The sequence below is a fragment of the Lissotriton vulgaris genome, chromosome 6 (assembly GCF_964263255.1).
Source record: "Lissotriton vulgaris chromosome 6, aLisVul1.2, whole genome shotgun sequence".
Taxonomy (NCBI): Eukaryota; Metazoa; Chordata; class Amphibia; order Caudata; family Salamandridae; genus Lissotriton; species Lissotriton vulgaris.
The window spans coordinates 1,855,786,821-1,855,800,112 of record NC_141694.1 but is presented as its reverse complement, the minus strand read 5'-3'; the positions used below and the strand labels follow the sequence as shown (position 1 = coordinate 1,855,800,112).

Genomic DNA, 13,292 nt, shown 5'->3' with positions numbered 1-13,292 from the left:
GTGGAGTCAGCCGTTTGGTTTCTCTGCGTCACATTCCATGGATAATTGCTGTAAACTGATCCTCTCTTTCATATACCATGGCGTCCTTACCTATACCATATGTCGGGATACACTCCACGGCGTCCATGATGGCCATAAGTCCCAGCGTGCCCCATCCGAGGATGTATAGGTGACCCTTCTTCTGCAAGCTAGAGAGAAAGCAGAGTAAGCATGGGACAAACCGAGTGGACCAGATTCTCAAAAAATGTGTTACATGTATTCATGTCATCTTAGGCCTACATTTTGAGAACATTTCAGGGTTTTTTGTAATTCTCAAAGAATTTCAGGGATACTTTGGGACCATGCAACATTTCTGTTATTCTGGAAAAGATGTCTATGTTTCCTGTCTCTCAGGTCATCTGCCCAAGGTCTTTTTGTTTCACCTGCTTCCATTGTTTCTTATCTTGTTTGCAGTATTAAGGTTTTAAAAGGTAGGTGAACAGACTATTAATGAGAGCAACGGGTTGATGGGAGCAAAGGGTTGATGACTGCAGATCTTACCTTGGTTTTAATAATACCTTTTTTAGAAAGCCATCTTGTCCTTATTAAGATGATGTCTTTGGAGTGGTAAAGTAATAGAATGTAAGGAACATTAGGGTGTCCTACGGCTGGGGAGCTAAGGCTTCCTAATCTGGTGAGCACATCTTTGGGCATTGAAAAATACCTCAGTAGAAGAAAGCCCCCCACGCTTCTGAGAGCTTCCGGTGAGAGGGCTGCAAGATAGATGGAGCCAGAGATGCTTCCAGTACCTGTGATGCCAATCAGAAGAAGCAGACACGGACTGACCAGTAGAATTGGTCCACCAGGAACTCTATAGGACATGAGGCTTCTCTGGTGGTGCCCACCCCACAGTCAGATCCTGGAGATGGAGAGGCTAGAGTTGTCCACAAAGACAGCAGAAGAACTTGGTGGTCCAAGATCTCAAGGAAAGGAATAAACTAAATCTTAGCCCAGCTTCCCCAAATAAACCTCTTGAGTACTGGAATTAGACAAAGAAATTGGCATATGAGGCAGAAAACATCTAAAAAGTGCACCAAGAGTAAGTGAACAGATGACATCTGTAACTTCTGCATTGTCGCTTTTCTGCTCTACATCTGGGTCTCTGCCTGATATCCCATGCATGCTGTGGAGGGGGCAAGACTGAACACCACCGCAGCCACAAATGCATTCCTGATAACACCGCAGCACTACTCAAACTTTACGGAAGCAGATTCAGAGAAGCCTGGAGCACATCACCCCCTTTTCTAGAGAGGTGTACCTCAACCCAGAAGATACACCTTGGAATGTGGTGCAAGTGAAGTGCTCGATTCTGCAGATTACAGGGAATTGATGCAGATGAACATGTTCCTTCCCACAGCCTTTCTTGAAACCCAGATGCATACGCCTAATTCAGAGTCCCTTAATGAAGATTTAACAGCACAAGCAAGTCAGTGGGTTTTAGTAGCTCTGTATCACTACCCCATCCCTTCAGGGATTACGTATCACTTTGTATACTTATTTTTGGGAAGGGCTCTTCAACTTGGAGTTGCAGCCTTGAATGAGAGGTCACTGCAAACACATCCGCCAGAGGCAATTTGTACAAATGGGTCAATGTAGACAATGCTACAGGAAACCCAGTCATCATCAATGCACAGACCAGCAGCTATTGATAAGTTACAAGAATTTCCAAAAATGGGGTTCTTGGCAGGGGTACTCTTTTTTTCACATTGCAACCTTTTTGTGAATCCTTTGGCATTCTAATGGCATACACCACCCCCACAGCTCTGGCACATCCCTTTCTGTGCCCTTGATATGCCATATGGGAGACATAACCTGCTCCACCTGCTTGCTGCTCAGTTGCTACATGAAAGCATTGAGGTCTCTCTCTAGACTTGACCATGGTAGGCCGAGCGGGATAGCGGGTTCTGCAGAACACTCCACAATGCCCTATGCTCAGGGTTATGTTTGTTTAGACTACTATATTTCTATTTTTGTAGAATGAGTCATCCATCAGTGTCAAGTAGTCTATACAGTGGAATCCCTTTGCCCAGAGAGCTTGTAGCTGGACAGTGCATTCCAAGACATAAAGCAAATCTCATGTGCTCTTGAAAGCACTAATGACGTTTAGTGAGATATATATTCTGTGTAGTTGACAACACAGACCAATACCCGGTTTTAATGATAAAAAAAGCCCCACTGCAACTATGACCATCTGGTACTGACTATTAGAATCGCACCAAAGGTGAATGCTGAGGGGGAATTTTCTCTTCCCCCAGTTCTTTTAGGGTATATGCCCAGCGGTTTTATAGTGGGACCTATATGACTTGCCCTTTAATTAGTAGCAACTGAGCAGGAAGACCGTAAAAATATACAGAGATAACAAAATGGCATCTACATTGTTGAGTACACACAGACGCCCCATTCTAGCAACCCTGTGTCCTATCAGATTCCTAATGCAGCAGCAGCCATCTACCAGGCAGAGATCGATGAGATGTTAAGGGGGCATAAGCAGATTTGCTGAATCTCTGATTCTAGGAGTACCTTGCTTAGACTGATAGGGGCTCTTCCAACGGAAAAAGACTGAGTGAACATTCCGCATGGATAGCACCGGTTCAACGTGGTGACTTTTACCGACGTGCAACCACTTATCAGGAGTGAAGACATGCTGGCATAACGGGCGACACCGACTTTCGCTACCATTACTGATATCACTTCTGCAACCAATTGTGCCCCATTTTCCACCATATATCAACCTCCTCATGTTGATCACTGCAAATATCTACCTTCTCTTCCTTCACCCACAATTATACCCCCCACGCCTATAATCCTCAAAATTGGCTCTTGCATCACAACAGAGAACACCCATTACCCTAACTCTCAGCATTGCCTCAAACAACTTGTTCCATCACTATCTCCGTTTTTCAAATGGTCACCAACGCATCATAACATTCTTAACCAGGTCATCAACGCATCATAACATTCATAATCCGGTCATCAGCGCATGTTAACATTCTTAACTCAGTCACCAGCATATCATAGCAATCTTACGCAGGTCACTAGAGGATCATAACATTCTTACCCCAGTCACCAGCGTATCATTGTATTATTAACTAGGACGCCCCAGTATCATTACATTCTTAACCTGGTCACCAGCATATCTCAACATTCTCACTGGGTCACCAGCGTATGACAGCATTCTTAACCTGGTCACCAGAATATCATAGCATTCTTAACTAGGTTACCAGTATATCGTAGCATTTTTAACCTGGCCACCACCATATCACAGCATTCTTAACCTGGTCACTGGCATATTATTGCATTCTAAACCTGGTCATCAGCGTATGACATCATTCTTAACCCGGCCACCAGCGTATCATAGCATTCTTATCTAGGTTATCAGTATATGTAGCATTCTTGACCTGGCCACAACCATATCACAGCATTCATAACTGGTTCACCAACACATGACAGCATTCTTAACCTGATCATCAGCGTATCATAGCATTGTTAACCCAGTCACCAGCTTATCACACTACTATTAACCATGACGTAAGTGTATCATTGCATTCTTAACCACCTTCTTACACCAAGTCCATTGGCCCGAGATATATCAAGCCACTAACAGGAATGTTAGAAGCACCTTGCTATACCTCCATTTCTATTGTTTCTATATTCAAAGCTTTTCTTAATTGTCCATGAACTTTATTATTATTCTATACATTTGGCTAGACTATGCCATGCAACAAGGGATGGCAAATAAGAAATTGGGGTTTGAAGCTGGTAAATGGCTCCTCTCTACTTTAGATGAACTGAAGACCTCTGTAAATGTTATCCAGATGCAGCTACAACTTAGCCTTTGAGGAGACACCCACTTCACATTATAATCTGCTAAATACAATGCAGTATCATGTGTTTACACATATGATGAGTTCGACTTTTGGCTGCCATAATGAAAACTTTTACCCAATATAGTAGCTGGTTAACCATACTTGGTTCTCCTTGTTCTCAGTGTAAGATTCTACTTTACTACCTGGTATATTCTTTTCTAAACATTTTTCCTTAAGTGTCCAATTGTTAACCTTTCTAGCTGCAAAGCCACTGACACATAGATGCTTGTGTATACAAATTCCACACAAATGGTGACAGTGAGGAAACCCTACTAATTAACTGTAAAACAATAGAAGGTTAAAGGGATTCCAACACATAAAATGTAGTGCACAGCAGGGATGTGCCTTTGTGTCCCTAAGAGCAGCAATTGTAGACTCAGGAATGCTATGTTATGTTCTGAGATTTTTAAAGTGTGTCATTACCACAAGGTGTCTTAGTGGAACCAGATAGTACAGCACCTTAGGAACAAAAAGGTAGCTTGACAAGATATTGAGTGTCATCACTTTCAAACCAAAAGATGACTTATGTACTTAGTGCCAAGGCATATAATGAGCAAAGGCTGACTTGCTGACATCACAAAAGCGGCTGGCAGTAATTTCTGAAAAAACAATGAAATTGTTTATTAAAAAAGGCCACATTTTGAGTCTATCATGTTTATGCTAATGAGAAAGTTACCCTGTCCTCATCCTTTTGCTCTATTTAAGAGCACACTTGATGCAAGGATGGCAAGCTCACCACTGGACATGCCCAATCATGCTGGACCCACCTTGTACCAGACTGTTTGACCAGGGCAGCGATCTTCTTGCTCTGAGAGTATGTGACTTTGTGCGCCCGCTCATAGGTCCTCAGGATTTCCAGGAGACATCTAGAGAGACAAAAAATATAGTGAGAAGTTGGAATGTAACACGTTTCATCCAGTAAACCAGCCAATAAACAGCCATGAATCAATATTTCTATCTTGCAGGAAATTTGTATTAAACCAATGGACATACAGGAGATTGGATCATGAGCAGATATAGAGGGTGGTGTACTTGTGATGAACATCAGTACGTGGCTCTCTTACAAATGAATAGATGTGGTATTTTATGTGGATACTTGGATCACACATTAAAAAATAATGACATAGATACCCAGGGAAAGTCCCACTACCTGGAAATGTTCTTCTTTCAAGACTGTATTTCAGCACAGTTTCATAGTAATGTAAAGTGTATGAGATTTCTTTTAAGATGAGCATCATTTGAATCTGGTCCTGGGTTGCTTATGTTGTGGTTAAGGGAGAACATGACTAGGCAGGTCGAGCTGGACTGTTCCTATTGATGCAGGGCCAAGACTGATTTGCATATGACTAGGTCCAAACTTAGGTGGCGTGGTGTGCAAAATAACGATGGACTCGGATGATGCCCTGAGTAATTACTAGTGGCTGAGATTAATTCAAGCAGTCTATTCATCAGTTTTTTGCATACTTCAGTGTGATGCCTGAGGTAGGGCGAGTATGTCGAGACGCGGGCCTCCTACACACTTTGCAACTGGGACTAAGCTATACATAACTGAAGAGTCCTCATAAGGGTGAAACCGGCCTTGCATTGGTTGTATTTTGGTTCAGGGAGCACCTTGCTTTGCAGTTCCGGGTGGACACCTCCTATTGGAGCATGGTCAAGACTAATTTGCATATGGCTGGGTCCAAACCGAGGTGACATGGTGTACAAAAAACAATGGACTGTGAAGCAGCCCTGACTAATAACAAGTGGCTGAGAATAATTATGGAGCAAGTGGCCACTTGATGCTCTGCTCATGGAAGAATTATACCTGGTTGCCATAGCATCCAGCAGACCATAAGTGAGCTTCAAGCCTAACTAGCTCATTTTTTCAGGAAGGAATTGGAAAAGGTGAGCATGTGCACAGGCAAAGGGACACGTGTGAAGTACACTCTGAATTTCCAGTTGCACCAACAGGTGAAAGGGAAACCCACACATTGATAATAGAAACAGGCCCCATGGACTAGGGGTAAAGGAGTCACTATAAAGATAACTTTAACCTTTCAATAGGAAATATAACGTTTCAACCCTTCTGACGTATTTACTCAGATAACTTACTTCTCAGATATACCAACGTTGGAGTCACCTTTATGGGCCACCAGGAAGAGGGTTTCCAAGAGGATCTTTGTTGCGCTCCCACCTTTCATTCGTGAAGAACCACAGATGCCTTCAGGCTACAAGAAGAAGAAGGAAAAGTAAGCAACTGAGGCTGGAAGCAAAGACTGAAACAGGAGAGAGGGAGATCTAAACACAAGCCTAAGTCATAGTCTAATGTCTTAACACAAGCCATTAGGGCTGCACCTCAACACAAATCACAGAGCGCGCTTCTCATGACAAACCAAAGGGCTGCACCTCAACACAAAGCAAAGAGCTGGTGTCTACCCATGTACCACTCTTATCAGTGGCACATCAATGGGTTAAGTGGGAAATGGCACTTTGCACCCGAGTCTGGGAAACTTTACTTTGCTTTCAACATGCTTTATTGGGTCTCAACACTAGCTTTCATGTCCTCAAGCAATACTGCAGTAAAGACAAGAACATTTTTACAGTTTGTTTCTTACCCCAACTGCCGGGTTGAGAACAAAGGCTTTCTGGGCCTCTTGCAGCTTCTGCATCCTCTCTGCTACCTGGAAGAAGGAGCTGTGCCAGCCCTCGGTGCTTTCTTTCCTAAAACAGAAAAATCTCAATCAAGAACTAGGACATTTACTCTATCAACATAGTCCCCCGCATCGCTCTCAATACGTTCTCACATGATGTGCAGTATACCCTGGAATGATCTGCAACAGACCATCAGTTTCCTGCTGACAGGCACTGCTATGCCTCCACCAAACGGAAAAAAGCTCAAAACAGACCTTCAACGCAGCTGACCCCCAGACCCAAGTATGTAGTGGCCCACAAGCAGAGGACCCTTGGATGGCCTTCACCAGGACCTTACATAGTTTGATCAGACTCTCCTAGGTCTCTGAGGGGTGCCTTTTCAAGCAGGAATCTAAGTTGCAAAGAGGCCCCAATTATAGTGTTACAGAACTGAGAGGGGCTGAGTCTACATAAATGTAAGTGTTTTGTATTAAGAGCAAAAGCAATCCTTCCATGATGCTGGTCAGAGTTATTCCTCATTAAGGTCTCTCCAAAACCATGCATCACAGGCAGCACTGGCTTGACAATAATGTAAGCGGATTTAAGTCAGCCATTGAATGGACCCCTTGCTATGGGCACACCTTGCAATGGAGCATTTACTTTGGAGCAGACCAAGAGACTGAAGGGTCCTCATTCCACAGAATCCTTGCCATGACCTCCTCTGGACAAGGGGCACATACTTGATGGCAGTGTAAGTGGCTGAAGGTCCCATATTCAGCACAATGATTATAAAGGGCTCTCCTGGCACTGTTACAGGTGCCTGACAGACAAGGAGGAGGATGAAGGCCCACTGAAAAGACTGCTTTCCAAGAGCTCACCTGGCAGTGAAACATTTACTTGATAACGAAGCTAGTGGCTGATGACCACACATTCAACACACCCACTGCCAAGAGTTTGCCTTGCTATGGAACATGTACTCATTAGCAGTGGAAGAGATTTAAGGCCATCTCAAGACAGTGGCATAACAAAACTTGGGGGGCCCCTCCGCATAGTACAGGGAGGGGGCCCCCGCGCACTGAACCCAGTCAGGAGCTCTCAGGCCAGAGGCCTGTGACCAGTGCTGAAGGGGGCCCCCACACCGTGGTTTCTAATGTTATGCCACTGACTCAACAGACCCCTTGCCATGAGCCTACCTGGGCAGAGAGCAAGTACTGAAATGTGTGGAAAAGACAGAACAACTCCCCCCCCCCCTCACACACATATTCAATACACCATTCAACAAGAGGTCACCTGGCCAGGGAGTATGTATTAGTGAAGCAAGAAACTGAAACCCCAGTTATTAGACCCTTACCCAGGAGCCCTTCTGGCAGTGTAGCACATACTCAATAGTGAAGCAAGACCCACATTCACATACCTATACCCAAGAGCTCGCCTAGCCCTAGAGCATGTGCTCAATAGCGAAGAAAGAGCCCGAAGGCCCACTCAACAGAATCCCTGTCAAGGTCTCACCTTGCCATGCTCACAGGATTGAATCCAACCATGACAGGAACAAAGATATCCAGATTGTTGAGGCAGTAGTCAAGTTGTCCAGCCACGAAGGGAGCCTGCAGAAGAGCAGACAAGTGTCTTGAGTTTTCCAAAGCCAGCTGTAATGAGGATTGATCGTCCACCATTGGTGGTGTGTGCTATATGGCTGCGTAGATAGTGATGGCATATAAGATCAGACCCTTTTCTTGTTTTAACAGTGTAGACTAGTTTGAGTCCAGCTCACCTTCACTCTCACAGTATTATTATTACTCTGCCCCATCCCATGCTGTGAAAGAGCTTGCCATTTCCACAAACCCCAGTATGGTTTTATTTTAATATAACTAGTACTTGACATATTCTAAGGTTTTAGTCCAGTGACCTTCATACTTTCCTTGTTCCATGCATTTTATGTTCTACGCCTCATTGACTGTATTATATTGAAAAGGGAAAACCATATTCTGCTTCAGCAAATATTCCAGACCATGTGTAAACTGTATCTGTTGGCAGCACTTAGTATCTTTGACCAGATTAACGGTATCCAGAAGACTACATTTTTTTCTTATTTTATTAAGACTGGCAGAGAAATGTATTGCTTTCAGTCTGTACTAGTGTCTAAAAAAAATGGAAAAGGAAGGCCTTTCTCATCAAGTGCTACTGATATAATACTTGCCACCCTGCAATTCGTACAAGGAAGTTATGCACAGTAAGATTTTAGCCAGGCATAGTCAGTCGAGTCTTTGATCCCAGGAACATTTACTGTGGGTCTGTACAAACTAGATAGTCTTTGCCAGTAAGTCTTTAGGGAACTGAAAGGTATAATTAAAAGGCAGTTATCTTTGTACTATGCTCTAGCACTATCCATGGATTTATCAACAGTGTTAATGAGAGTACCTGTCAGGACATCCATGGATTTTAGAGAAATAATCAGAAAAAAGAACAAAAACAATTCTTCGCCTTCACACACACACACACACACACGACAGAACTCCTTGTCTCTACTATAGTTCACCACAGTCTACTCTACTGTGACAGCAGCGGTGTAAGTGTGTTACAGTGGAACACACTTTACTACTATTAGTGGACTGCAGTGCTGGGAAATATCTGGAATACTGTGATTAGACTATGCTACAAAGGAATACATTCTAACAGTTTTAAAGGACTGCATTACAATGGCCTACACTTTAATACTACTAACAGACTGTGCTACAGTGGAGTACAGTATAATATTATTAATAGACTGCAGTAGTATTATGAGACTACTGTACAATGGAAAACATGTAAAAGCATTAGGAGACAGCACTACAATGGAGCACAATGTACTAGCATTAAAAGGATGCAGGACAATGGAACACTGCAATAAAATTAATAGACTGTAGTCCAATAGACACTCTAATAGTATTAACAGACTGCACTACAATGGAACACTTTCTAGAAGTATTAATAGACTGCACTACAATGGAACACTTTCTAGTAGTATTAATAGAATGCACTACAAAAGAACACACTGTAATAGTATTAAAAGCCTGCACTACAATGGAACACATTATACTAGTTTTAAAACTACAATGGAACACACTGTAATAGTATTAATAGACTGCTCTACAATGGAACACTTTCTAGTAGTATTAACATACTGCGCTATAATAGAACACACTGTAATCATATTAAAAGACTGCACTACAATGGAACACATTGTAATAGTATTAAAAGACTGAACTACAGTGGAACACACTGCAATAGTATTAAAAGACTGCACTACAATGGAACACTTAATAGTTTTAAAATTACAATGGAACACACTGTAATAGTATTAATAGACTGCAGTAAAATGGAGCACTTTCTAGCAGTATTAACAGATTGCAGAATAATAGAACACACCGTAATAATATTAATAGACTGAACCACAATGGAACACACTGTAATAGTATTACTAGAATGCACTACAATGAAACACACTGTAATAATATTAATAGACTGCACTACAATGGAACACTTTCTAGTAGTATTGATAGGCAGGCTGCACTAGAATGTAACACTGCAATTATATTAATGGACTGCACTACAATGGAACACTTTCTAGTAGTATTAACAGAATGCAGTATAATAGAACACACTATATTAATATTAATAGACTGCACTAAAATGGAACACACTGTAATAGTATTAATAGAATGCACTACAATGGAACACTTTCTAGTAGTACTATTTGAATGCCTACAATAGAACACACTGTAATAGAATTAAAAGACAGCACTACAATAGAACACATTACAATATTTTAAAAACTGCAATATAACACAATGTAATGGTATTAATAGACTGCACTACAATGGAACACACTGTAATTGTATTAATAGACTGCACTACAATGGAACACTGTAATAGCATTACTAGACTGCACTATAGTGGAACACTTTCTAGTAGGATTAATAGACTTACTACGATGGAACACACTGTAATTTGCTTAATAGACTGCACTACAATGGAACACATTGTCATAGTATTACAAGACTGAACTACAATGAAACACTATAATAGTATTAAAAGACTGCACTACAACGGAACACACTGTAATAGTATTAAAATACTGCACTACAATGGAACATATTGTAATAGTATTACAAGACTGAACTACAATGGAACACACTATAATTGTATTAAAAGACTGCACTACAACAGAGCACATTATAATAGTTTTAAAACTACAATGGAACATAATGTAATAGTATTAATAAACTGTGCATGGATAGGTGGCTGGCTACATAATTTCTGGTTATGAGGTACAGGCAAATGAGGACTAAAAGAAAATAATAAAAAAATAAACTGCGCTACAATGGAACACTTTCTAGTAGTAATAATAAACTGCACTATAATAGAACACATTGTAATTGTATTAATAGACCGCACTACAATAAAACACTGTAATAGTATTAATAGACTGCACTGCAATGGAAAACATTGTAATAGTATTAAAGGACTGAACTACAGTAGTACACACTGTAATAGTATTAAAAGACTGCACTACAATGGAACACAATAGTTTTAAAACTACAATGGAACACACTGTAATAGTATTAATAGACTGTGCTACAATGGAACACTTTCTAGTAGTATTAACAGACTGCACTATAATAGAGCACACTGTAATATTATTAATAGACTGCACTACAATGGAACACGTTGGAATAATATTAAAAGACTGATCTACAGTTGACCACACTGTAATAGTATTAAAAGACTGCACTACAGTGGAACACACCATAATAGTATTAAAAGACTTCCCTACAATGGAACACATAATAGTTTTAAAACTACAATGGAACACACTGTAGTAGTATTAATAGACTGCACTACAAGGGAACACTTTCTAGTAGTATTAACAGACTGCAGTATAATAGAACACACTGTAATAATATGAATAGACTGCGCTACAATGGAACACACTGTAATAGTAAATAATAGACTGCACTACAATGGAACACTTTCTAGTAGAATTAATTTTAATAATAGACTGCACTACAATGGAGCACGTAATATTATTAAAAGACTGAACTATAGTGGAATACACTGTATTAGTATTAAAAGACTGCACTACAATGGAACACAATGGTTTTAAAACTACAATGTAACACACTAATGGTATTAATAGACTGTGCTACAATGGAACACTTTCTAGTATTATTAACAGACTGCACTAAAATAGAACACACTGTAATTGTATTATTAAACTGCACTACAATGAAACACGTTGTAATAGTATTAAAAGACTGAACTACGGTGGACCACACTGTAATAGTATTAAAAGCCTGCACTACAATGGCACACATAATAATTTTAAAACTACAATGGAACACACTGTAGTAGTATTAATAGACTGCACTACAAGGGAACACTTTCTAGTAGTATTGATAGGCTGCACTAGAATGGAACACTTTCTAGAAGTATTGATAGGCTGCACTAGAATGGAACACACTGCAATTGTATTAATAGAATGCACTACAAAGGAACACTTTCTAGTAGTATTATTAGACTGTACTACAATGGAACACAATGCATTTGGCTTAATAGACTGCACTACAATGGAACACTGTAATATTATTAGACTGCACTACAATGTAACACATTGTAATAGTATAAAAAGACTGAAATACAATGGAACACACTATAAAAGTATTAAAAGACTGCACTACAATGAAACACATTATAATAGTTTTAAAACTACAATGGAACACACTGTAATTGTATTAATAGACTGCACTACAATGGAACACTGTAATATTATTATTAGACTGCACTACAATGGAACACACTGTAGTAGTAAAAATAGACAGCAGTGAAATTGAAAACACAATAATAAACTGTAGGAATTTAATGCTATTGGCTACACTATGACAGAGTGCAGTGAATTATTCTACTCACAGACAAACCGCAGGAGATTCCGAAGAAAATCACTTTCTTCTTCCCTTCACAGACCTGTACAAGGAGACAATGAGAAGGTGGTGACACAGGTGTCTGGCTGCCATGAGAACAGTCTGTCCAGCTCTGGGTCCAGCACATACCTTTTCTAGTTCCGCCACCCCTAGGGAGGGGCTGTCTTCAGCAGCCTCCTGGGAGGTTAGCAGGGCCCTGCACAAGGAGAAAGGAAACTGTGACCAAATAGTGCACATTGTAAACTTATTTTACACTGCCAGGCCCTGATATATGAGTGGGGAGGTACGTAACGTGAAAGCTGACCAGCCACACCCAGGCTGTATGTGCCACAGGTATCACAAAATCAGCATAAACATCTATTGGGGCTTCTATGGAATAAAGACATTTCTTAGAAAGGTCATAGTAAATGGTGCAGGATCAGTTATGCCCGGCTCAACTGTTTATGCTGGATCCTGTACCCCACCACACAGAGGAAACTTTCACAGGGATCATTTACACACAATGCACCCCAAACAGCCTCTGAGCCAGCACTGGAAACTAAAACAATTTACTTCAGGATCCTATAAATTAGGGGTCAAAGGGAGGCAGCAGAAGGGGGGCGCAGAACACAAGAGGCCGAGTCACGTGGAGTGGGGTGTCATGGTCCTATTTCCAAAGGAGCAAGTTAGTGTAGTTGCGCTTTGGAGAGGCAATTACATTTATGAGTAAACGGAAGCATAATTAAAGTAACATGAGTGCTGCATTGGTGCTAAAATTGTATTTATTATATTGTTACTGCTCGTGTTTCAGCAAAAGGACCGTATCTTTAAGTAAAAT

At 40.9% G+C, this 13,292-nt stretch overlaps 1 protein-coding gene across 1 annotated transcript in view; it reads right to left on the bottom strand.

The window, feature by feature from the left end:
* The window catches only part of GCKR (glucokinase regulator), a 164,259-nt gene that overhangs the window by 41,736 nt on the left and 109,231 nt on the right, over window positions 1–13,292 (bottom strand). Inside the window, exons 6-12 of the mRNA XM_086928175.1 lie at window positions 12,605–12,671; window positions 12,465–12,518; window positions 8,028–8,122; window positions 6,503–6,608; window positions 6,000–6,115; window positions 4,673–4,771; window positions 91–188 (exon numbers count right to left, since the gene is read on the bottom strand). Of these exons, the coding sequence (XP_086784301.1) occupies window positions 91–188; window positions 4,673–4,771; window positions 6,000–6,115; window positions 6,503–6,608; window positions 8,028–8,122; window positions 12,465–12,518; window positions 12,605–12,671 (635 nt within the window). The remainder of the gene's footprint in view (window positions 1–90; window positions 189–4,672; window positions 4,772–5,999; window positions 6,116–6,502; window positions 6,609–8,027; window positions 8,123–12,464; window positions 12,519–12,604; window positions 12,672–13,292) is intronic.